Source organism: Aphelocoma coerulescens, chromosome 3, assembly GCF_041296385.1.
Source record: "Aphelocoma coerulescens isolate FSJ_1873_10779 chromosome 3, UR_Acoe_1.0, whole genome shotgun sequence".
NCBI classification, from domain to species: Eukaryota; Metazoa; Chordata; class Aves; order Passeriformes; family Corvidae; genus Aphelocoma; species Aphelocoma coerulescens.
In genome coordinates, this window is record NC_091016.1 from 62861530 (window position 1) to 62885787 (window position 24258).

General features: G+C 42.4%; 1 protein-coding gene across 1 annotated transcript in view; it reads left to right on the forward strand.

Annotated features, from left to right (window-relative positions):
- The first annotated feature begins 12601 nt into the window (after window positions 1–12601).
- EZR (ezrin) overlaps window positions 12602–24258 on the forward strand; it is a 37646-nt gene continuing 25989 nt past the window's right edge. The window contains exon 1 of the mRNA XM_069010573.1: window positions 12602–12796. Within this exon, the coding sequence (XP_068866674.1) occupies window positions 12785–12796 (12 nt within the window). The 5' untranslated portion in view covers window positions 12602–12784. The remainder of the gene's footprint in view (window positions 12797–24258) is intronic.

Consider the following 24258-nt stretch of genomic DNA (forward strand, 5'->3'; position numbering starts at 1 on the left):
GGCTTTATTTAGGCTCCAGTTCAGCAAGACTTTTAAAGGACATGCACAGGGTTAAACAAGTCTTGTAATTTCGCTGAATCCTGGAGAATGCCAGCAAGGCTGAAGTCAGTAGCCTCACAATGAGGTACAACCTGCCTTGCCACTGGGTCCCAGAGACAGTTCAGATATGCACCTTAAGCCGTGGGAATGCTGCAAATCCAAGGAGATCCCAGTCTTCGTCTGGGTCAGTTCCATTTGCTGTTCAGCAGTGAAACTGCACTGTGAGAAACAGTGTTACATCTGTGAAGAAAGAAACGAATAATGACGTTTGAAACCTGATCTGTGATTTCCAGGATCTAGAATAGAGGAATCCAGATCTGTTTCTCATACAGGTGTAGTTGTAACAGGACAAGACAGGGGTTGTAGAATTATTTATTTATGAACACTTCTAACTTTGAAGAGTATTTTAAGGCATTTTTAAGAAACCACCCTGATGCTAGGAAGTAATTGACAGTCTCTTGGACTTCTTTCTTACCATTTCAGTTCAAGTACCCATCCTGGGCCTGACCCTGACTGAATGAAACCCATGAGTGTTTGGAGTAAGACCAGGGTCACTCTAATGCTATATTGAGGCTGCACAGAGCAGAAGTGCTGTGGAACTAACAGAAACATTGAATTTTAAAGAGCTGGGATAATTTTCACTTCCTCAATCTTTTTCATTAGCAACACTGATTTATTTTTACACTGTTGCAGGCTGGTTGCAGTGTAATCTGAGGCTGGACCAAAAGTGCTTGGTCTTCTCTAAAGTGTTGTGTTTGCTCACCTGTATGTGCCACTACTCCCACAGAAATGCAGTACTCAATGCAACTCAAGTGTTTACACAACACTGTTGTAAAGCAGGCAGTAAATTACTTCCTTTATGGATAGACCTGTGGGTACATTCTTCTTACTGCTGTATTAACTGAATATTAATGATTAATGAAAAAAACCAAAGACATGAAGAATAGTAAAACCAACCTGTTATACTTTTAGGATAATATAAAGTTTGCTGACCGCTGTAGCAGACCATTTCCATCCTGCATGTACTGCCCTGTACACATGCTCTGGTGAAGGCCCTGGCACAACCTACAGCAGCCTGTTTCTAGCCCAGAACACCTGGAGCCAGCCTGAGAATCACTACATTATAGATCAGATTAAAAGGAATCAATTAGTTTAAATAATTTCTCTTCTATCTCTGTCTAGGACAAACAACAGGCATAGGTATTTAATTTGAGTTGAAAATAAACAGGGCAACTGTACTGACCAGGACCACTTCAATTTTCCCTGATTACTTCAGATTTTTATAATTGCTGAACCACTAATTTGTTCCATTCACATCATCTCAAGTTTTCTAAGAAACATAGAACTCACCTCTTCCACCTCTAGTCGTGTTTAAATAAGATTGCACAAGAAATCAGGTAATAGCACCATGGCTACCAGCAGCAGAATCAGGCTGGTAAGATCTATTTTCAGATGACTAACACACCCACAGACTCTTAATCTGGTATTTGATAAGGCCCAAAAACAGCTGGATTGCTGTGAGCCTGTGATCAGGTTGTCAGAATCAGCCTGATTCTGACCTCACACAAGTGCAAAATAATTTCTGACTTTGTCCCTGTGCACTTCATGCAGGTCTTTGGATTATACTTAAACCATGAACACAGTTCAAGGTTATCATTTCACATTAACAAGAGTTGGCTGAGAGGCTAATCTAAAGTAACCAATTAAGAATTACCATGGAAGCCTCTCATAGTGAAGTCATGGAATTTTCTGTACCAAACCTCTCGGTTACAGGCCTGGTCCCACTGTCTTGACTGTGAAGGGCTCTGACAGGATGGCAAGCTTGAGTCCTGTGGGAAGGGGCTCACTTACAAGCATCACTAGCTTGCATTGAAACAACCTCCAGCTTTCATTCTCTTCTCTTCAAGCAGGGTTTCACTGCAGCTGAGTTTACCATAAATGGGTTATGCAGAATTAATTACTGTGTCTAAAAATTACTCAGTTACCTTTTTCCTGATGTTTTTCTTAATATTCTGAGATAGCTTACAGGATATAAGTTTGAATCCATCTGGGTACTGGATATGTAACATTGTACTTCTTCTCAAGGGAAAAATAAGCAAGTTATCAGAAGAAAAAGAAAATAACTTAAATCCACATTTAAATCCTGCAATATACTTCTCAGTGTGAGTTTTACTGCTTGAATTTTTTTGAGGATACTCATTACAAAATAAATCTTTTAACACCATGTAGTTTCTGCAATCATTTTCCCATGCAATAGCAATTTAAACAAAATTGTTTTACTGAAGTTAAAAAACTCAATCTCAGAAATTTACAGCCACAGTAAGAATCAGTGGTTAGAGATTTTAGAGCCAGCAGAGATTATTTTGATTATCTGCCTTGTCTAACATGAAACTCAGGTTGTCAGTCGGGAATTCCAGTAAGTTTTGTTTAGGACTTTGTTTGAGTTAGATTGTCCTGCTGAAATTTAACACCTGCAAAAGCAAACAAACCTTTTTTTACTTCTTATTTAAGCCATTATTTACTCACCATTGCTGTGTGGTGGCATTTGAAACACAATACTTAATTGCTACTTGAAGCTCAGAAAAAGAGATCGTTTCAAATACTACACATTGGAAACCATGGGGAAAATCATGGCCACAATCTTACTTGAAACAACACCACTGTTTCAAAAGTCCTTAGCACTGCACTAACTATATTGCATGCTGCATTTTAAGGCAACTTCTGTAAAGAGGGGTTGTTTTTTTTTGTTTTAATGTTCTTTTTTTTTTAACTAAGGGTGCAGACTGAACTCTGAGACAAGAAAGAACATTGTGCAATACTCTGTGCTGTTATCTAAAGAATATTGTTTCTTATCTTCTCTGGATTTGTACAGCACAGCATGGCTAAACTTTAGTGATGAGTGAGCAGTTATTTCAGGCGACAGGGGTGGAGGGCATTGAGAGGAATGCAGGGAAGGAACACATTTAGATACCTGGAAAGATAATACATTAGAAAATTATTCTTTGCTGTTACATTGCTCACTTACAGGACAGCTTCCTACAGGGATCAGGAGAGTTCCCATCACTTTGAACACAAATGGAAAAAAATGGTGTGTTGTTAGAGATGATTGCAATGGGAGAGAAATAAAGTGTGTGAAGTGCTTTCATTAGACTTGTCCATGTGGCTTTCTGGGAGCACCTTAGGTGCAGTTCTCCAGGATGTCCCTGAACCCTCCCAGGCACATCTTCTTTATGGAGAGTCCCCGCCTGTGAGACCAGTGTCTTGCTTTGCCAGTGTGTCCAGCTGTTACTCCACCCTGTGAATCAGCTGTACATGCACACCCTGTTTTGCTGTCATCTCTAAGGCCCTTTTGGTGTTTTCCTGCCTCACCATGTCAGACAGGTAAAGGGAAACCAGGCCAGTGGCCAGAACTCTCAGTTTTCCCATTCTGTGCTTCTGTCCTGCCTGGCAGAGCAGCCATGGAGGGCTGGGTAGGGAAACCACCCTGCAGGTCTGGACTGCCATGTAGAGATGGAGACTGCCATGGAGACAGCTGAGCCCTTCTTGCAGGCTTTTGCGAACAGGGCTCAAAGACCACGTTCCCTATGAGTGGCAGGCAAGAAGCCACTTGCATCCCTGGAACCAGAGCACTTGGACACTCTGAGGTGAGTCTGTCCCGGGTGCTTCAACACGCTGGGTCAGAAACAGTCCATGTTACCTGGCATGGCCCTTACTGCAGCAGCATCCCAAGTGCTCACAGCAATGGCCCTACATCAGAACTCTGCAAAAGATGGCCACAGCTGACACTGTGCTTCCCCCTCCTTCTACATCTGCCACGGCAGGCAGAACACAGCCAGGGAGAGCAACAAAGGGCAACCCACTTTCTCACAGGAAAATGCTGCACGTAACAGCGTAGCATGCCTTAGGGACAATATGGTTCACCCAGGACTACAAGGTGTTCCCAGCTCTTGTGCTCCTGGTCTCACTCAGGAACAAACTGGGCCTGGCTTTGGAGATGATCCAAGGCATGACTTTGAAGGTTTCTAATGGATATATGTTTGTACTAAATTACCCAAAGCAAAGTCCGTAAGGCCAAATGGCATGGGTAGGAAAACCAGACAAACCTCTTGGATACAGAAACTCTACTTCATTTCTGATTGCTGCAATGACAATGTTTTTACTGTTCCAAGATAATTAAACATACTGAACAATTAGCTCATGAAGCACCAGCTCTGGAGTCACCCGGTCCTCACCCTCAACTGATACCAGGTGGAAGGACACAACACCCTACTTCTGGAGTCCAGCAGGACCTCACCCTTCTCCTCCCACACTGGAAGTGCTTGCTTGAAGGTGGAAACAGAGCAGTGGACCAATGAATCTGGCTCCAAAGGTGTTGCTAGCGATTGCTGAGACATCACACAAATGAAACCATGGCACAGAAGGTGTTCATAAGATTACATATGACAGATTTTCCCCTTTCATCTTGACATTTGTGTTTTATTAAAAGAGACCAAAGAATTCATCATGCCACCTGTAAAAGATAACAAGCTTATTACATAAATGAACTGCTGAGCTGTGTTCTTCCTAGGAGCAAATCAAGTCTGTGTAAAATCCTGGTTATATCTGAGGCAGCACAGCAACTTTATTTTGAAGGCTTGAGTGCAACTCAGTTAATACTCAGGTCCTGAGTTGCCTGCTGCGAACACGTGAAATTCACCCAGTATTTTAAAGGAGGCATACTGATATTTTCCAAAGTGTTTTGGTGAGTTGCTAGCCAACATGCTACAAGACTCAGTGTTTGTCTTTTGTGTCATGCGTCAGAGCTAATTACTTCACTGGGTAGGTGTGTCATTGGGAAGCACTGAAAACTCCCTTTGTTTCAGGTTACCTGCATGCCTCAGTGTGGCAGGTGAACAGTAATCAACCTGATCCCCTTCTCCTCCAGCAAGGCCTTACAGAAGTTATTTGGTTTGGTAGCCTCTTTGTTTCTGAGTTACTGCCTTTAAGGCAGCTGGGGCTGATTAGATAAGGTGACTATGTATCTGCAACCTTGACATAAAATGGATTTCGTTTGGCCTCAGTGTTTAGCAGGGTCGTTGAAAACCAATTAAGGATATATGTAGCCATTTGTAAATCGTATATGAGCTGTTTGCTATGAAACACAAATATTTTTTTCTCATGAATGAATATTTAATTGAGGTACAGTCCGAGGTAAGCCCTTGCAAACTATCAGAGTTAAAATTCAGGTCTGGTGAAGGTAGGCAGTGTGCTGCTTTGTTCAGAAATGCCAATCTGCTTGTACCTCTCTTGTACTTGGTCTTACGTCTTCATCAGTGCCCACCTGTTTTCAGCATTATTGCTATCACAGAGCAAACAGAGGATTTCCCAAGAGACAGGTGGATACTTGTACTTCAGACTCCAGCCTGGTGTCTTGCTCATGATACACTAAGGTCAAAACTCCTTTATCTGTGTGAAGAATCTCCACTAGTATATTCTCTCCTGTTCAGTGCTGAGAGCTCCCTGTGCAGCCTGCACTGCTGTTGGGCAGCTGTGGTCTGAGGGGAGCACAAATAACTTCAGCTCCTAAGTGCACTTGGAAATGTTCATGTTTGCAGCAGGTGCAAGTGATGCAGAGTAGGAGAGATAATGTATGGACCAGTAATAAACTGCATCCCCAGTATTACATATTTTCTGTTTCTCTCACTATTAGATGCAGTCTTTAGGTTAACTAGTCTTACACTACAAAATCAATCTGATCTCTAATGTTCAAAGGAGAAGAGCCTTGTTGCATAGAGCACTTAAATCAGGCTCGGCAAAATATGAGAAAATATCTGAAAGAGGCAGTCCTGAGTGGCAAAATAGGCTAGAGTGATATTTGGGACTTCTGAACCTTACCTAGTAACCTCTACATCTAGGAATTTTTTCCTGTTTCAATTGGAGAAAAATATGAAGAAATGGTCTGGCACCAAACTGCACAGTAATGCCCAGCTTATATTACTGACTTAGCTAAGGCAAGATGTTTTATTTTTGGCTGAATATTTAACTGTGAATTGCATTATAGATAATGCAGCTTGTGAAATTGAATGAGAAATACAAGTACTAGTCAATGCAAACAACTTTCACAGCTTACACTGAAAGAGCACTTGGCTCTGGAGAGAACTGGTCAGGAGGTAGAATCACTGCCATTCAGTCTTGAGACTGGGGTTTGAGGCCTTTCTAATGTTACACACTGGATTGAGAATCACCAGGTGAAACTCAAGAGCTTAGTTTATACTGAAAGTCAAACAATGTGATCTTAAAACTGATCTTAAAAGGTGTGAGTGAGTATCATATCACAGGAAAAGAAAAGGTACCCTGTCTATTAATTGTACATTGAACTTTGCACTCTTAGCCCTGGAATACTGAGTTTGGGCACCCTTATTTAAATTGAAATAGCTAATTACTTGTGGTTTTGAACTCTTACAGCCTCATTCCCACAGTCGGAGCAATGCAAATGTCAGCAGTATATGTAATTATAAAACAATTGTTTTGGAGTAAAAAAAAACAACTGTACATAGACTATTAACTATTTTTCCCTCTATCAACCAGTGGGCATTTGTTTTGCCTCCACCTTCCTTACCACTCTCATCTTGCTCTGAACACAGATCTGTGCTCTGTCTACGAAGCACATGAACTAAGTTAATGTTATTTGACATGCAGTTTTCTTCAGCACCATCTTAACAAATCTTACTTTGATGTTAAAAACCAAAACCAACCAAATGAAAAAAACAACAAAAACACCACCAGCAAAAAAAAAAAAAAAAAAAAAAAAAAAAAAAGCCACTAAAAGAGCTGGTCCCATATAAAGTGCTCATATGTGCAGGGGGTATTTGCAGTGTATGGCACTCAGCTCTGCTTTTAATCAGATTTCAAATAGAAAGCACAAAGGAAGATATCAAGGTGAAATAGAGATTACTTAACCAGGGGAACTCCCTTCCTCTTTCCTTTCTTATCATAAGCATTAAGATCATAATTTCATTTTAAGACGTAAAGGCTGCGTTGGCCTTAGTTTCCATTTGCTTTGAGCCTTGGACAAACATGGCTGGATTTACACATGTGGTATAATCTCTACAAATTCAGTATGTCATGAACTTCATTCATCATTTTACAGATTTTTAAACAATGGTTTATGACATGATTGTTCTCATTAAAGAGATTCAGAAAACTCTCAGTGCTTTTTCTATTTGTTTATTTGTTGGTAAATCAATAATTCATTGTGGATTTCAGTTACAAAGATGATTACCATAGAATTTCCTTCCCTGGTCACATTCATGTTTAAACCTGCCTTTACTGTGAGTAATATTTTATCTATATTTTACCTACCACTAAGTCTTGCCTTCCCCATCCATTGTAAATAATTTCTCAGTCTCAGTGTACACAAAATGTAAATGCCAGATTATGTTTTGTTTCAGTTGAAAAGAAGATTTTATTGCACACTTTGCATCACTCCCTGTGAAAGTTTCCTGTGGAAGAAGAATGTGTTACTAGAGTGGTTACTAAGACAACTCTCATGGGAACTGAAAGCAAACTGGGACTTCTCAAAAATTGCTGAGAAGAAACATTCTCATAATCTTCCTTGAAGATTTTTTTCTCCTTTTATGATGGGTAAGAACAAAGCAGATAAAAGCATGAAGTCTTGTCTGCTAACTTTTCTTTCTTACAACATTTTAAAATAATCCTTCATAAACTTAATCATATATACTTTTCTTCATAATCTACCATGTCCTCATAGGGCTCCATGACGGTCAATCAGAGAGTCACATAATCCCAAGGACTACTTGGGGGTGCTGCTGGAAGACAGAATGGTTGCAAAGATAAGGATCTCCCAGCATGTAACCATTGGATCATTTAATGAGGTTTATTTCCAGGCCTGAATGCACCTAACCTCTTGTTGGTGCAGGGAAAAAAAAAACAATCTATGCTTACTGAAAAAAAATACAGCAAAACAACAAACAACTGAACTTGGCAGCAGCAGCTTCTTGTAGGAACAAAATGCAAAAATGAGGCACAAGCCTTGCGCTCTTTTTCACCATTTGTCCCCTTCATAAGAAACCCAGAGAATGTCTCAAGAGTGCTTTGTCAATAGATGCTGGTCCACTGTGACCTCAATCCGTCAGGTTTTCAGTAAGCTCAGTGGGGGTAGTGGGGGAAGTAGCCCTCAGTGCAGATAGAACTATAACTTGCCAGGTCCTTGGTCATTTTTCCTGAATGGCTTCTTAATCCTGTAACTTAAAGGCTTCATTTTGATTTGGGTCTTATGCTTAATTGTGAGGTCTGACTGAAGATGATGTGGTTAGGGTGGCCATAAAAGCTCTCTCTTCTTCCTGAAGTCTGACATTTCAGGAATTATAATGCTAAAATTTCAGAAAGTGCAATGGGTAATAAGCTGCTTATTCAGTTATGCACAATGAAAGAGAAACTATTGTCAGTAATACCATCTGGTTCTTTTTTCTTTTAAAACTCTTCCAGTTGACAAAGAAAATCAAAGACTCTTGACTGTCCTGCATGACAGCAAGCCTCCTTAAATCTATACAACATGTCTCAGAACATGGCATCATTTCCATTAACTGCTCTAATGAATATCCTTTCTTTTAGCTGCTATACTAAATGCACAGTCTATGAGTTGTCAGGAGGACAGAGTTAGCTACTATAGATTTTTGTTAATAAAATATCCCTGGAGTAAATCTGCAAACAAACCAGCAGAGATGCTGCAAAACTCTTCCAGCTATGCCTGACCTTACCTGGATGAAGCTTTCTATTCAAGAAACAGGGAGTTTAGGTCTATCTGTTCTGCAAGAGCAACCAAGAATGATGGATTTAGGGCACGAGATTCCATGTTTCCCAGTTCCAGGATGAGCTGGCTTAGGAAGTTTTATGTTGACTAAAAATTGGCTGGCATGAAGCCTGCTAAGCAAAAGCCACTTTATAGTGAAAGGACTTCCTTGAGCAAACTCAGGCAAGTACTTGGAATACATAAATGACCCACATCAAGTTTAAATGTTATTACAGATTAAAGTATAAGAGGAAAATTAAATGGGTCTTCTCTCTAAAACAGGGAAGGCAGGCTTGATGAGGATTACACAGTTTGGTTAGGGGTCAGTAAGTCACAGGAACTGTTACAGGGAAGAAGACAGAAACTGGGTTCTGCTACTGACCTGCTGAGCAATCGGGATTCTTTCATCACCTCCTCTGCCTTATTAATTCCTGTAAATGGTTAGTAATGCTATCCTCTTAATAAAGCAGGTTAAGAGTAAGTGCTGGATTAAGGCAGATCTTAATCCTGTAACTTAAAGGCTTCATTTTGATTTGGGTCTTATGCTTAATTGTGAGGTCTGACTGAAGATGATGTTAGGGTGGCCATAAAAGCTCTCTCTTGCTTTGCTAATGCCTAAATCTAGAAGCAGCCAAATTCTATGGAGTTTTCATGTGGAATTTTCTCCAGATTATATATTTGTATCTCTTTTTTCTATATTTGTACTTCTGCCTCAGGATGTCTTGATGTGGGTTGATTGTTTTGTGCCCATTTCATGCCTTCTCCAATATTCCCTCACACACATTCCAAAGGGGATCCAGTCTCTAAGCATTCTTTGACAATGCTTATTGGTATTATACATGATGTCCATACTCCCAAAGTTCAACATACCAATTTTCAGGACACTCTCAGGAAAAACAGAGAACTGAGGGCTTTTACCCCCACTGTGGAGCAGAGGGGAACTGGTTTGTGTCTGGAAAGGATGAGAATGCTCCTGTATAAAAAGGAAGAAGGGGCTTGCATTATAGACGTTCCCATCCTTCTAGGGGGGAGGTTGGGAGAGAATGACAAAGGAAGGAGCTGAGTGACCCAGCTATAGAAGAGAGTTTCATACTGTCACAGAGACACCTACCCAGCCAAGTGTACAATAAGGTACGGAGCTCTGCAGGCAAGAGGGTTTGAAAACACACCTAGCACAAGGCAAAAGCCCAGGAAGGAGGTGAAGGATGTCTAACACATACTCCAAGCTGGCAATTGTTCTGGTTCCTTCCACTGAGGACAATTCTTCCTGTGTAAGCTCAGTATGTTCACAGTGGCCGGTTTTGGGTGGAGCGGTATTGGGCAAGCTGGTAGTTACGGATGCCATTGAGGTACCTACCTTTCCCCATGTATTGCAGGTGACTGTGGGAGAATAGCACAAGGCTATGTGCTGTGGCAAACAGGAACCTAGAGATTGTATGTTGCCACACTTAATTATTAGTCACCTAAATTCCTTTTGCCCCTAGGTCTGTGTGGTTAGGAAGCAATGGCTAGAAGGAAAAAAACAAACAAACAAAAAACCCCAACAAAAACCCAACAAAAACAGGGGTTTAAGCTTGGATATGTAACTAACATATGGAAACAAATACTTGCCTGACTAAATATGATCTATTAAATGAGACATCTCTCTGACATGGAGTTGCTTCAACATGAAGCCCCAGGATGATGGTCTCTGAGCCCATGTTGAGCTAGGGACAGGAAGAGATTTGGGGAATGAAAATCTCTCAGAATGGCAATGGGCTTCCCATTACATCTGTGCAATGCTTTGTTTCAAGGGGATGCAGACACATATTTATTTTGATTTTCTTTTTCCAATCACAGACAAAATATGGATTTTAAGACTGGATTTTAAGGCATGAAAATAACTCATCTGAGTGAGAGCTGCAGAAGCTGGGTTCTTACAGCACTTCTTATTTGGAACAGTTGTTCCTTGTGCTTGGCAGCCTACCCAAAACACTGTGATAATTTGGTCTGGTTCATTTCCAGTGTCATCCTACTGAATAAGGCATGAATCCCACCATAAACTTATTGCTTAACAGAAGAGCATAGAAAGTGTCCCCACAAATCATATTTTTGTTAAATTAACGTGATCCAAGTGAATGTCAGTATATTTTGTTAAATTAACCTGACCCAAGTAAATCTCAGTGGAATTGTTTCAACTGAAAATGGAGGCCATATCTGTTTCCCAAGGGTGTTTGATCCCATGGCTCTTTTCTTGGAAGCTGTTCAGCTTAGACTATTTCTTCCCACCTGCTGTTGCAAGCTGCCACCCCCATGGCTCTGTTTTGATGGTAAAGCCACCTCTAATCTACGAGGATCATGCAACAAGAAAGGAATATTACCATGAATTCTCTCAGCCTTCAGCTCAGCTCCCCTCCCCTTTCTTTCACAGATCTGACACAGTAATGATTCTTTTATTTTAATGTGGCACAACCAGTTGCTGCTTGGTGGACTCTCTGAGGGATGACAGCATTTGGATCTCTGCCAAAGCAGGACCTGTATTGTTTGGGCCGTCCTTTTTGTCACCATCCCTTGATATTTCCCAGGCTCTCTCCTGCCCTATATATTTTCCATGTAGTGGGTTGTTATTCTCCTTGTTCTGTGCCTCCCTGTTCCTGTGCTATGTCCTGTGCCAAACAGACAGACACTGGTTGAAGTGGGATGTTGAAGACAGCAGTTTCAGTACAGGCTGCACAATTTCCTCAATCTCACAGCTCAACTACATGCCATTGCTGGCACAGTGGAAGAGCTGTGTCCTACAGGCCGTTGCCCATGATTATGTAAATCAATGTGCTCTTGTGACCAGCCAAGCAAGGAGATGCAGTGGGAGGCCAGCGGCTCCTGGCAGACACTATCCACAGCAGTGCCTTACATTAATGGGTGAGGAGGGAGAAGGAACGAGGGGCAGAGACACAAACTTTGTTTTCTGTGTATGCCTATCAACTGTTAGGCTACTTGCATGAGCTTTTTTGTGCTTTATGCAAAGTCAGAACCAACTGAAGTATACCCTATGCTTTACAGTTTCCGAGCTTAGATGGATTTTCGAAGTTTTCTCTTTTGCTGACATTGCTGAAAATATGGTTTACTACACAAAGCAAGCCTGCATTTTGTTAAGTAATCATATTTTCCGACCTTGCTCTTCAAGAAACACAGTGACGGTTATTTTAGGCCAGCGACGATGCCCATCACTAGAGAAAGCTGGAACTCATTCCCCGTTCCCCGGGCCCGATGAAGGCCGGGGCAGTTGGGGACTCGGTGAGCCCACGTACGACAGCCGTTCCTCAGGGTCCTCTGTCTCCCCTATGGCGGACGCCTTCCCCGTGCCATCCACCGGCTTGGGAAGCGCCGACCCCGGCGCTAGCCCCGGACGGCGCATTGCTCGCTGGCCCCGGCGCGGCCCCGGCAGGTGCGGGCGTGGCGGTGGGGCGGGGGTCTCCCCGCGGGGGTCGGCGCCGTGCGGGGAGCGGGCCACGCAGGGAGGCCCCGCGCGGCTCGGCCGTGCCCGGGGATCGGGAGCCGCCCCCGCGCTCCGGCACCTGTTGCCCGCCGGTTCGCGGGCGGCCCCGCCCGGCCCTCACAGCGAGGGGCGCGGGGGCTACCAGAGGCTCCGGGCCGCGGTGCCCCCTGCGCCCCGGGAACGTCGAAGCGAAGCCGGCGGGGGTGCCCGGCGGTTGGGCGAGGCCGGTGCCGCGCTCGGCAGGCGCCGGGGGGAGCGGCGGGCAATGGCCGGCGGCGGTGAGTCACCGCCGGGCCCCACCTGCCGTACTTAACCCGCCGCCGGGAGGCCGGCGCCGCATTCGCGGGCTGTGCTGCCGCTGTGGCCGGGAGCGGCTCCTTCCTCCTCCACCTTCTCCGCACGGGGCGCTCGGCAGAGGCGCGGCAGGCGCTGCATGAACGTTTGTCTCGGGAGTAGCAGAAGCACCAGCAGCCCTCAAAATGCCGAAGCCGGTGAGTGGGGAGCGGCGGGAGGGAGGCGCTCCGCGGGGCCGCACCGGGGCCCGCCCGCCCGGCGCTGGGGGCTGCCCGAGCCCGAGCGCCCGGCGGGGCGGTCACCTCCGGGTGCCGCGGCGTGGGCTTTTACCGGGCTGGAAGGGCTGAGTCCCGGTCCCCGCTGCCCGGGAAGGGGCGTTTCTACTCGAGCGCCCTGGGAAGTTCTGCGCGGCGCCGGGAGGGAGCGGCGGGCACCCCGCTCGGGAGCCACATCAGCGGCTGCTTGGAGCGGGAGGGATCGCTAGGGCGGCTGCCTGCGGGCGCAGGGCCGCGGGCAGGACAGAGGCGCCTCGGGTGGGCTGGAGGATCACCTCGCCGTCCCGCCGCCGGGAAGGGGGCACGGAGCCCCGGGAACTGTGCTCCAGAGATCAGGCGGTGGATTGCTCCGTCTTGTGTAGCGCTTCCGTGCTAGACACGCACAGAGCTCCCAAGCAACTCTCGAAAGAAGAGCTTTCATCACACTCCCGCGTAACGAGAAATGATACAACTGCGCTGGCTGCCATTTAGTATGCTTGTGGCCTATGCATTTATCTACAGGACACATGTATGCGTCTGTAAACATAGGAGAAACCTTGTTCCGCGATCTAAAAACTAAATGCCGAGGACTCTTAATAAAGTTCTCCACACTGGTCTTCACTAGTCATTACCAAAGACCTATTTCTGGTTTTGGCTTTTTTTTTTTTTTTTTTTTTTTTTTTTTTTTTTTTTAATGGAACGGTCTTTTTCATGCCTCCTTCTTTCTCTTGACACCAGCACCACCTCACCGCCTCTCCCTCCGACCTTCTAGTGGTTTTTTTGTTTGTTTTATTTTAAAGTCTGTTGCTACTGTGCCGGTTAGAGACGGTAATTCCCTTGGGGAGCCAACTGCCTAATGCAGAGCTTTGAGCACTCGTTGGAGCAGACGCACTTTTGAACTTTGAAGAGCATAATCAGAACAGATTGTTGTTACTACCTGTTTTCAACAGAGGCAATATTTCTTAAAATGCAATGCAGTGAAGGACTTATGTGAGTATTAGCTCACATAAATGAAATGTGAAATAAGAGCAAACAAGCTTATCTTTGTGGTAATAAGTAATTGATGCCTTACCACCATAATATTAAAGTTAGTTGAACTTTTTTCTTTGTTTTTTTTAAGTGTTTAGGGTAACTTACATTGCAGTTCCTGTAAACCTATCAGAAAACAAACAAACAAAAAAACCCCCAACAAAACCAACAAATCAGCAAAAGACAAAAACGTGCCAAAACCAAACTGTGCTCAGTCCTTTTAAGAACTGATAAATCTTCAGTACCCCTGGCTGTATTTCATCAGTAGGAGGTGATATATTGCTGCATATAATAATGTCTAACTGAAAGGACCCTTCTGTAACTGGGGAAGCAAATATATCTTTTACAAAGTATGGATATAAAGGATTGTGTGTGAATAATCTCTTTCTGCTTTGTTAGCTGTTTGCTAATTACAGAGTGCTTTCTTGAAATATCCTGGTTAGAATAATCTGAAATCCTGGTTTAGGACTAAGTTGCACTGGAAGTCATGGATAGGTATACAAAAACTCTTTAATCTCTTAAAAAAATACAGCTGTGTTTATCCTTTTGCTTGGCAGGGCTATGTTTATATTCCCTCAGAAATGGTGATTTTTCTTTGTTTCTTGGCTGACTAGCCAGTGAATAACAAAGGTGGATGGTGTAAACCACCTTCCACTGGGAAAGGACAGTAGTACTGTAAAGACTTCTGAGATGTGACCTACAGGCTGGGATTTATGGACAAGACTCTATGTAAATACTTTCTAAATATAAGCTTTTTTTAAAATTTGATCTGCTGTTCAGGAGGACTAACTGCCACCTTTTTGTAAACGGAAAAGAGGAATTTTGCAGAGGTTATTTTAGTAAAACACACTGTTCAGTCTGTCTCCTTTAGACTGAGACTGGATTTGGATCCTTCCCAACTCCGCTCATTTAATCTTAATACAGCTAAATAGGATTCGTGTCAGTTTGCATGGAGAGAGGATGTAAAGCTGTCACTCCAGTGGCAGAACTGTGCTCAGGACGAATGTGACAACAGCCTTTGGCATGTGTGAGGAATGATAGCACTACCTCTTGGGATGCACAGAGAAGCAGGGTGTTTCTGCTGGGTACTTGACATGGATGCTAAATATTTATTACCTGTGCTTGTTTGCATGTGTCTTGTCTGCATGGCATAAGTAAATACGGTGTTGCTTGGCAGACTTCATGCTGCTGTGTGTGAAGTCTCACACACTGGTCATCAGTTATTTGCAAGTAAAGATGATGATGACAGAAAGCAAAATTTTGGCAACAACTTCCCCTCTTGCCCCCCCCCCCCAACCCAATAAGCTAAACTTTTGTACGAAACTAATGTTTAAAGAAAAATTATAAATGCACACACAAAGCTTACGGATCATGTTTGTAATTTATTATTTCACAGTAAACAACTAGTGAGTCCATTAACACGAGAGCATTAGTGATTTTGCATTTTAATTGAGTACCAAAGTGAAGTGCCAGAAAGCCAACTGTATTCCCAGTTCTGGGGTAACATTTGGTCATAGTTCGTAGTATGTGATGCGTGTTTACCATGCTCAAAATAAATTTTAGTAAAAGTCCAGAAAATAATTGTGAAATTAGTATATTTGTTAATATAGACACATTTTAATATGTAATTTAACACAGACATTCTGCCACGTGTAACAGTTACAAAGTAAAGAGATCTCTCCAAGGTAAGCTATAAATATATAACCTATACCCAGTTCATGAGGGTTTATGGCTGGGAGTTCATCAACAGTTCAGATGCATGATTTCCATAGAGTCTGTACAGAGGTTTGTTAGGCTTTACAGGTAGTGAATTATTTTGTAAGGAAATGCAAAAAGCATCATCTTGTCCAAATCTTGCTGTGTTATCTGAAAAGGAGTGAAATGCTAAATAAACTTACTTGCTCAGCCTTGCTTCTTTTCATTACTGGAGTATCTGTGTGCTCTCTGCTGCATTTTTCCTAGATTCATGGTACTAGTTTATTTCTTTTGACTCTTTGAATGGATGATGTTTTAGGTGAATTATATCCTCTTGCAAAACAAACCAATCTAATAAATTGTGGCTAGAACAGCGCGGCTGCGGGCTAATGAACAGTGCTTACCGAAGGAGAAGGAAATGTGATCTCAGGTCTATAGAGCTGTTAATTTGATCTGATCTACCAGCATTCTCGGTTACTTTATTGCAGGTGGATTTTTTTGTTTGGTGGGTTTAGTTTGGGTTTTTTTCTGTTTCCTTTTGGGGGGAAAAAAACATAAAACTTCACAAGAAATTAAGTCAACTTTGCAACATAGCATTTGATTGATGTGGTGTTGCACAAGAACTTTTAATACTTGTTTGAATGTGTATAAAACTGTGTAAAGAGAGGACAGCAGTAAATGCAGTCTCCCAACTTCTGGTGCTAAAGGGAAAATACAAGTGATTAATATCCAGAGGCATCTTTTTTTAATACCTTCATTAATGGCATGTGGTCAGAAAGCTGAGCATAGTCATGAAATCTGTTAGTGCCATGCTGTTGTGGGGGTGGTATTATTGATGCAGAGGGCCAACATATAAAGGGGATTGAAGGACTGGGGTAATAAGGTCCCTTTGCATATAGCTAAACGTGCAGGGGTGGGGAAAGAAGGTCTCTCACTAGGATAGGGTGGAAGGAGATGGATTAATCAGTGGTAGTACAACTGTCCCTGTTGTGAATGTCATCTGCAATGTGTAGGGCTTCTCTATCAGAAAGCATCAATAGAAGGTTCTAGCAAGAGCTTTCCTTTAACGTAGGTACTTACCTCTGTCCAGTAGAGACAAATTCAAAGAAAAACCTAGCGAGGGGTTTTGGGATGACCAGAGACAAAAATCCACCTTAAGATAAGAGGGTGCTTGGCTAATTTAGCCTGGTAGAATTCAAGGAGTTATCTCTTCCTTCACCTGTGTAAAATGTAAGGGATTTAAATACCAAAGAGGAGAAAGAATTGCTTTAAGCAGAATTTGTGGTTTAAGAGATTTTAAAGCTTTAGAACAGTTAAGTGTGTGTGGTGGGGTTTTTTTTTGTGGGTGGGTAGGATTTTTTTTAGCCTTCCTTGTTGATCTTATTAGAAGACTATCCCAAGACCTAACATCCCTTAAGATAAATTTTGACAAGTACACAATTTAATGCTGCTGCTTGTAGGAATGGGGAACTGGAACTGATGTCTCACAAGGTTTTTCCCAGCCCTGTGTTGTTAAGGTGCTGGTTTTTGCTAGGCATTAAGTGGTTAGACAAGTCCTCCATACCTGTTTGATGTTGAATATACATGCATGCTGTCTTCAAGTTGTTTTTTTCAGAATACAAGTCTTCGGCCAAACCTTTACCTGTCTCTGAACAGACTATGGCATTAAAATCTAACAAGTTTTCGATAAGCCAGCCCAAAAAATATGCAAGTGTAGTGACAGGAATTTATTTCTAAATATAAGCAATTAATAATAATGATCATTCCCAGATCTTCTCAATTTATTCTTGACTGTATATCTTCTAACTACACACAGTGGTTTTATCTCAGAGCTCTTCACAGCAGATTGCTATAACTGGACTGAAGTAAAAATACTTTTTCATATCCTCAAGTGTTCATAATCAACTAAAATACTCTTAGCTTATGGATGGCTATAGATTTAGTCAGGAATAAAATATTGCCCTTGTAAGCACCACTTGCAGTTCATCAGGTGATACAGTGTGTGGTGTATTTGATACCAGGAGATGAATGCTCACTCTTTGGCAAAATGGAAACCCAAGGAAGCTTCCATTTGCCAAATGTAAGTGTCACTCACTGCTGCAAAAGAAAAGTGCAGGATTCTATGAGTAGTAAATTTAAGGAGATGACTAAAGTTATCAGAGAATGAGTTCACAGTTTTGCCAAAACCCTTATTTACTGCATGAGCTGAGTAAGCATTTCCGAGGGCAGTTTCTTGTGGGATGTTAGCTGCTACAGAGAAACCAAGGGTGTTAACTGTTATGTTAGTCACTAATTAAAGAATTTCTTAGCCTTCTTAAAGGTCAAAAGGAGGGAGATAAGCCTTCCTGTTCGGCTCCCTTCCTCCACCCACATGAACATCTTCTTTGTCCATGAAAAAAAGCTGTGATACGTCAGGACTTTTTGAGAATAAGACTGTTTGATGACCACTGAAGATTTCCACATCAGTGTCATTCTTGTTTGCCACACTGTGCCCAAAGAGCTTTACATGGACTGTAAATCCCCTAATCACTCGATTGACCTTGATGGAAGGCAGTGCTGCCCAAGATCACTGAACCACGCTGCACACTGTTAAGTAATGTACTTTAGCTGTGTTGTGTGCTTGCTTTGAGGCCTGGTTTCTGCAACAGATAACACTTAGCCAGTGAGCTCAGAAGTACAGCTCTTTGCAGGAGAACAGCAGTGTATAGGATCCTTGCACAGAGGAGAAGGGAAAATTGTTGCTATATGAGGCTGGAAACAAGGCATAGCTCAGTGTAACAACTAACCATGCTGCCTCCATATTGCTCATCTGTTCAGATCCAGATTTTGTTTCTCTTTCTAGTTCCTATTTCATAGTGGGGAAATTCACTTGCCTTCTCTGCATCTGCTCTCATCTTTGAAAGAGCATGAGTAGCAGCCATGTGCTCATCTGGGGCTGATGGACACCTCATGATAACAGCTGTCCATTAAAGTAAAAATCCCAACTCTAAGCATTAACATGCAGGAGTCTGCCTTCTACTTGAGTAAGTAAGAGAAACTGTTGCTTGATGACCATGGACTTGTATTTGGCTACCTACTGTGTAGGCTCAGTGGAAGCAATACTGACTCCCCTACACAAGGCCTGTAGCCTTTTGCTACCTTTGAGAAGGGAGTGTGTGATTGCCCTATTTGGTTTGTGTTCATTTACTTCTCCCTGTCACTTTCATGAGCAAGTGCTGTAGCTATAGTGTAAAACTCTGAGGTGTCACTATCACCATCTCTTCCTCTCTTGTTTTTGCATGAAGAAGTCCAAGCTTTGATATAGTTGTTCTAGCCTCAGCACAAAATGAGTGTGAGAGAGAGCTCTCTGGGGATGAGTGGACAGATGTCCTGTTGCTGAATCTTGAGCAGGCTTACAAAATTACTCTAGAGTGGCTCGGTTCTGCCAAGAGACCACTGCTGTGTCGATACAGAGAGATCTGTGAGCTACCTGCTACCTAAAGAAGTAGAGATTTTTAATCTCACCTTTGTACCCAGGCACCTGAATTTAGCCTGTGTAGCCTAGTAGGTAACTTCAAGCCTGTACTGTAATTTCTGGGCTTCAGAGTCTTTTGTGGGAGCTAAAGTTGTTCTTCAGCACCTAGCTGAATACACTTAGCTGGCTGGACTTTTTGTCTTTGTAGAGATAAGTGATTATACAAAGTTCCTGCTGCACAAACTGTGGTGTGAATTGGTGGGGTGATTTGCATAATTGATACTCTATGATCTCAGTGTGGGGGAGAATAGTTTCTCCTCCACAACAACTGTCACAGCTGTGAAAGGTACTTTTTCTGCCCTCCTTGTGCTCAGGGTATACTTTGGGAACCGCTGGAGCATACTTGTTTGCCATCATAGATCTATAATAAGGGGAGTGGGAAGAGTTTCATCTCAGAAGCCCTTAACCTGTTTTAGGGGTTAGGAAGGGGTACTTGGCCAATCCTTGCAATCACTTTTCCTTTATGATCTGTAACTGCTCAAGAGCAATATCTTTGTGCTTAGGTGACATTCCAGGACTTGCTAGGACCTATCTTTATCTGGGAGCAAATAGTACCTGTTGCATGCTGTTTGAAGTACCTTCTTGAGAAGTGGAAGCAGTGTAGTGTATTGCACATAGATCAGATTATCAAGCTGTCAGAGGCAATCACATCACATAACCCCACTGATGAATTGCACAAATGCCATGCAGTATGTTCCACTGAAGTCTGTGAGTAAAATGAAAGAGGCTGGTACAGAAGAGGTAAAACAGAAGGGTGAGATATCAAACAAAAAAAATATCTCTGACAAAAGGATTTGTATCTAGAATGCAGAGTGAACAAACATCATTACTGGGCCTTGTGTGACTTTTTGCGTTGCTATTTCTCCCTAAGTAAATGGAGTTCGTTTTTCTTCTGCACTTTGATGTCTATATGAACGTGGCTGGCCTTGTAGGTCAGGCAGAAGCCCTTGTAGTAATATGTAGTAATAGTACATCTCTGATGTTGGCCAAAAGCTGATGCCTGAGGAAGAATATTTCAAAGATACGCACCATTGCTTTCCTCTGAGGTATTGGAGGTTGAAAGGTCCTATATAATGAGTTACTAAATGGATTTCTGTGAACTTGTCCAGTCTCCCTTTGAAACCCTGTGAACTCCAGCATCCACAGTATACTTTAACAAAGGCTGTCCTAGATAACCTTCACATTGTTTGGAAAGTGATCTACAAACCTTGCTACAGTGCTATTTGATTTTTTTTTTTCTTGTTCAGTACTGGTGCCCTGTAGTTGTTTTGTTGGTAGAACCATGAACACACGTTCCTTGTCTAGTCTGTTCATGCAGCTCAGGAGTTTATATGCTCTTGTCCTAGCCTCAGTTAATTTTCTTCCAAACTGAGAAGTCTAGCTAGCTTAGCCGATCCTTGCATGGTAATTATTTGAGCATCCTTGACCTTCTTCCAGTTCACATCTGATGAAAATACTTCTTTGCATCCTGTAACATCTCCATCTTGGAAGAGTACAGTTACTGAGAACATTTCTCCAACAGTTGTTTCTTGGATGCCTTAAACTCCCAGGTCATACTCCTATGAGAGAGTAAGTCACAGATAAGAATCCTTTTGTTCACTCAGCTCACCCTGTTCCATGGCAATGTGGCTCTTCCACCCCAGAACAACCACCACAGGGTCTACTGAAAGTGTTGAGAACTGTGTGCTGTCAGGCTGTGTTTCTGCTGTCAGACTTCTAACTCTGTAATGGCTCTAGGTTTTCCATGCACATTGCCCTCTGGAACATAGATCTCTGCACAAGCATTGGAATAAAAGGCACCAGTATTGGTGCTTGAATTCAGGGGAAGCTCTGAGGCTATTGTAGCTTTTATTTAGGTTGTACACACCTTCAGATCCTGCCCTGGTGGTTGTGAGTTGGTACTGTGAAGTTCACCTTTTGCAGAAATTGTTGTGTGTTTGTTGCTTTCAAGTGAAAAAGCCAAGCAGAGGTATGAAATGGTGTTTGTGTTCCAGATCAAGACATAAGATACTCATTTATTTTTTATTTTCTCTCATGGGGATTGCAGAAGGATGATATTGCTTTATGTAGTGTAAATATTGGAGATGTTAAATTGTTTAGAAGACTCTGAAATTACTGTAAAACTTGAGCTCTCAAACCTCTATATTATCTGCACTTGGGCCCGTGCTTATATTTCTGATGTAAGATGGCAGAAGATCTGATCCATTCTGGACTCTGAGCAACTTCTTGAGATAAAGCATATTTGAGGATTGTTTGTGGGGCTTGCTTTAAACTTCATGTGTAAAGCCTTAGTCTTGCTACTTCATTATGTTTAATTAGATGCAACAGCTGTCATGATAAAACAGTCTGTGTATGCAGGAGTTTGATCCAGTGGCCTCTAGCTTTCCTCTGTATTTATTCTTTATGTACAAAGGAGCTATTGTTGCTGCACTCTGTGTTCCTAAATCCATCCTAGCATCCATTGAGGGCAAGTGACACATCCAGGCAGTGGTGCTACATTGAGCCTGTTGTCGCTGGCTGTGTGTTCCTTCTTTAAAGAACAGACTGCTGCTTGTACACAGATATTCTGAAAATGCTAATGGAGTATCATACAGCATCAGAGAGTCTTTAAAGTGAACATTAATGTATTTCAATGAAACACCATAAACCCTCCTGCTTCTTCATAATATCATGTTCAAAGTAAATCATTCTTACATCCTCCACATAGAGTGAGGGCAAGTGTTTTGCATGAAAAACACCTGGGCTCCCTAAGTGTACAGGGCTTTGTTTAAGGGCAGTATCCTGGGGCCTTTCAGACTTACTCTGCATTGCTTTATGTTTTGCCAGAACACAGAACTGTTCCTAGATAATTTTACATTTTTTAAAAAAAATTGAATTTTAAAGTTTTAGATAAGCCTCTATCTCTCAGTTTTTCAACTTGTTCCTAGCTCGAGATGCAGAATGATGCAGATTGCTTGTTAGGAAAGAGCTGGGGAATCTTCAGTGACTGGAGAAAGACTTTTTTTTTTTTTTTTTTTACCCTTTCCCTGGGAAGAGTGCTTGCTTGGATTTACTGTTTCACTGAGCAGTTATTGTTAACTGCACAGAGCTGACCAAAGGTGGAGAATGCTGGCAGTCTGTCTGCGGCCTAGGCATGTGGGAGCCTGGGCTATCAGAGATGTACTGTCACTTGCACTTGCCACGCCTGCATGAAATCTTCATGATCTTTTGGCATGCAAAGTGTTATTGCTTGACCTAAGATAAAGAACTGAATTGCAGCCATGGCTGCTTCTTGATTTTTCATGCAGGTGCCTACTATGCAGTTAGTACATGCTGACAGAAGAGGTAGCAAGCCTTCATTAAGGGAACTGAGATAGGCATGTAATTTAGTTTGGCATCTTCTGCACATCTAAACATAAAAAAGTTTGAATTTGCATTCTAGGATTATGTTCATGTTTAATGATAAGAAAGGTTTCATGTTATCTTACAAAGAAGAGTTAAGTGACATGGCTGCAATACCAAACTTGATGGTTTGCTTTCTTGTGACCTGTTCGTGTGTGCTGGCAGGGAGGAGGAAGTTCATTCTGAAAATTCCACCTGCTTTGTTAAAACTGGAATTTCTGTCTGACTCCCCACATCTGGGTATTGAACGTTTTCCTGCTCATATGATCCCCCCTCCCCTCCCTCCACTTCATCCAGAAGTCTAGCTTTCAGATTTCACTCCAAAATGTTTCTTGGCTTCCCCTCAAAGTACTTTATTTCCTCTTCTGAAAAACTGCCACAGAAGAAGTCATGAGTCTTTTTCACCATACAGGAGAGCAGCAAATACCTGGGCTCCTATTGTCTTGACTAAACTTAAGAAATTTCAGTTAAGTATAACTGATATAACTATTGCTCCTTAAATATTGAGGACTAGTACCCCCAAAAATATGGTTGTGCAAGATGTTGCATTAAAGCTGACTAGTAGTTAAGGCTAACAATCATATTGGACAATTTTAAAGTAACTACTAGATTACAGATCATTATATACAACTCAATTTACCCTCAGTGGTATTTCTCCCTTTCCTGGGAAGGTAAGCAAGGTTTTAAGGAGCAAAGACCAGCCTACTCATCTCTAATTTTACCTGTTGCAAATGCAGCAATACCTAACTGCTTCATAGACTCTGAGGAATTCCATTGGAACATAACTTAATGTTCCCATTTATTTGCAATGAGGAAGCAATGTTTAACACAATGAGGTCTGAAATGGAACACGTCCTTCAGTTCACAGACGGGCATTTCAATTTAGCGTGGTATACTTGAGAAACTGGGCCGGTCAAATGAGTGCAACCAGGTTGCCTTGTCAGCCAAGCAGATGCCAGTGAGGCCATCCCCTGTTCACATTTTGTGAACTGCTGAGGCTCTTTTCTTCCTTGTCAGCAAACTGTGCTCCCCAGTGTGTGGGGGAAGGCTCATGGCTGCTGTGCTGTGCTGCCGCTGCCCTCTCTGAAATGCTCCATGTTGGGCAGGCAGTGCATGACAGGTTCTGCCATGGGAGCAGGGTGGAGCATGTGAAAGGCTTTTTTTGGTGCTGTGCAGTTCTTTCCCATTCTCATTGAAATTGGATTCTCCTTCCCACTGAAGAGAAATGGTGGGTCTGTCATTTGTCTTCTCATTTCAGGTTCTTGGACATCATTTAAATCATAAAAATGTAGCACTGAGAAGGAGTTGAACTTGTGTTTTCTGAAGGCTGCATGGAAGTGGTTACATAATATCATAGTATCTTACCACTCCAGCAATTATTGTTTCTTGTCATATTACTCAGCCTGCAGCAAGAGCAGTTTTTACTGGTTTTCTCCATGTGGCTTTAGAAGTTGCTGTCTTCTATATAAAATGTGTCATGTTTCAGACAATTCGCATTTGGAAGGGGATCAGTGAGATGTTTAAAAATAAAATCTAGTTTGAAACAAACAAAAAAAAACCCCACAAACCAAGAACCTCATAGACACACAGATTAAAAAAGAAAACCAACTGGCAAGCAACCCAGAAACTATTGACCTGTAGATTAGTGTAGCTTTTCCTTGATGAACTTGCCCCCCTTCCAAAAGAAGCATTCAAATTTGGGTGACAGCATTCCAACTAGCAAGTCATCAGGCAGGCCGAACAGAATAGTCACCTTCTGTAATGCTTCCGGTGACAAATACACTCA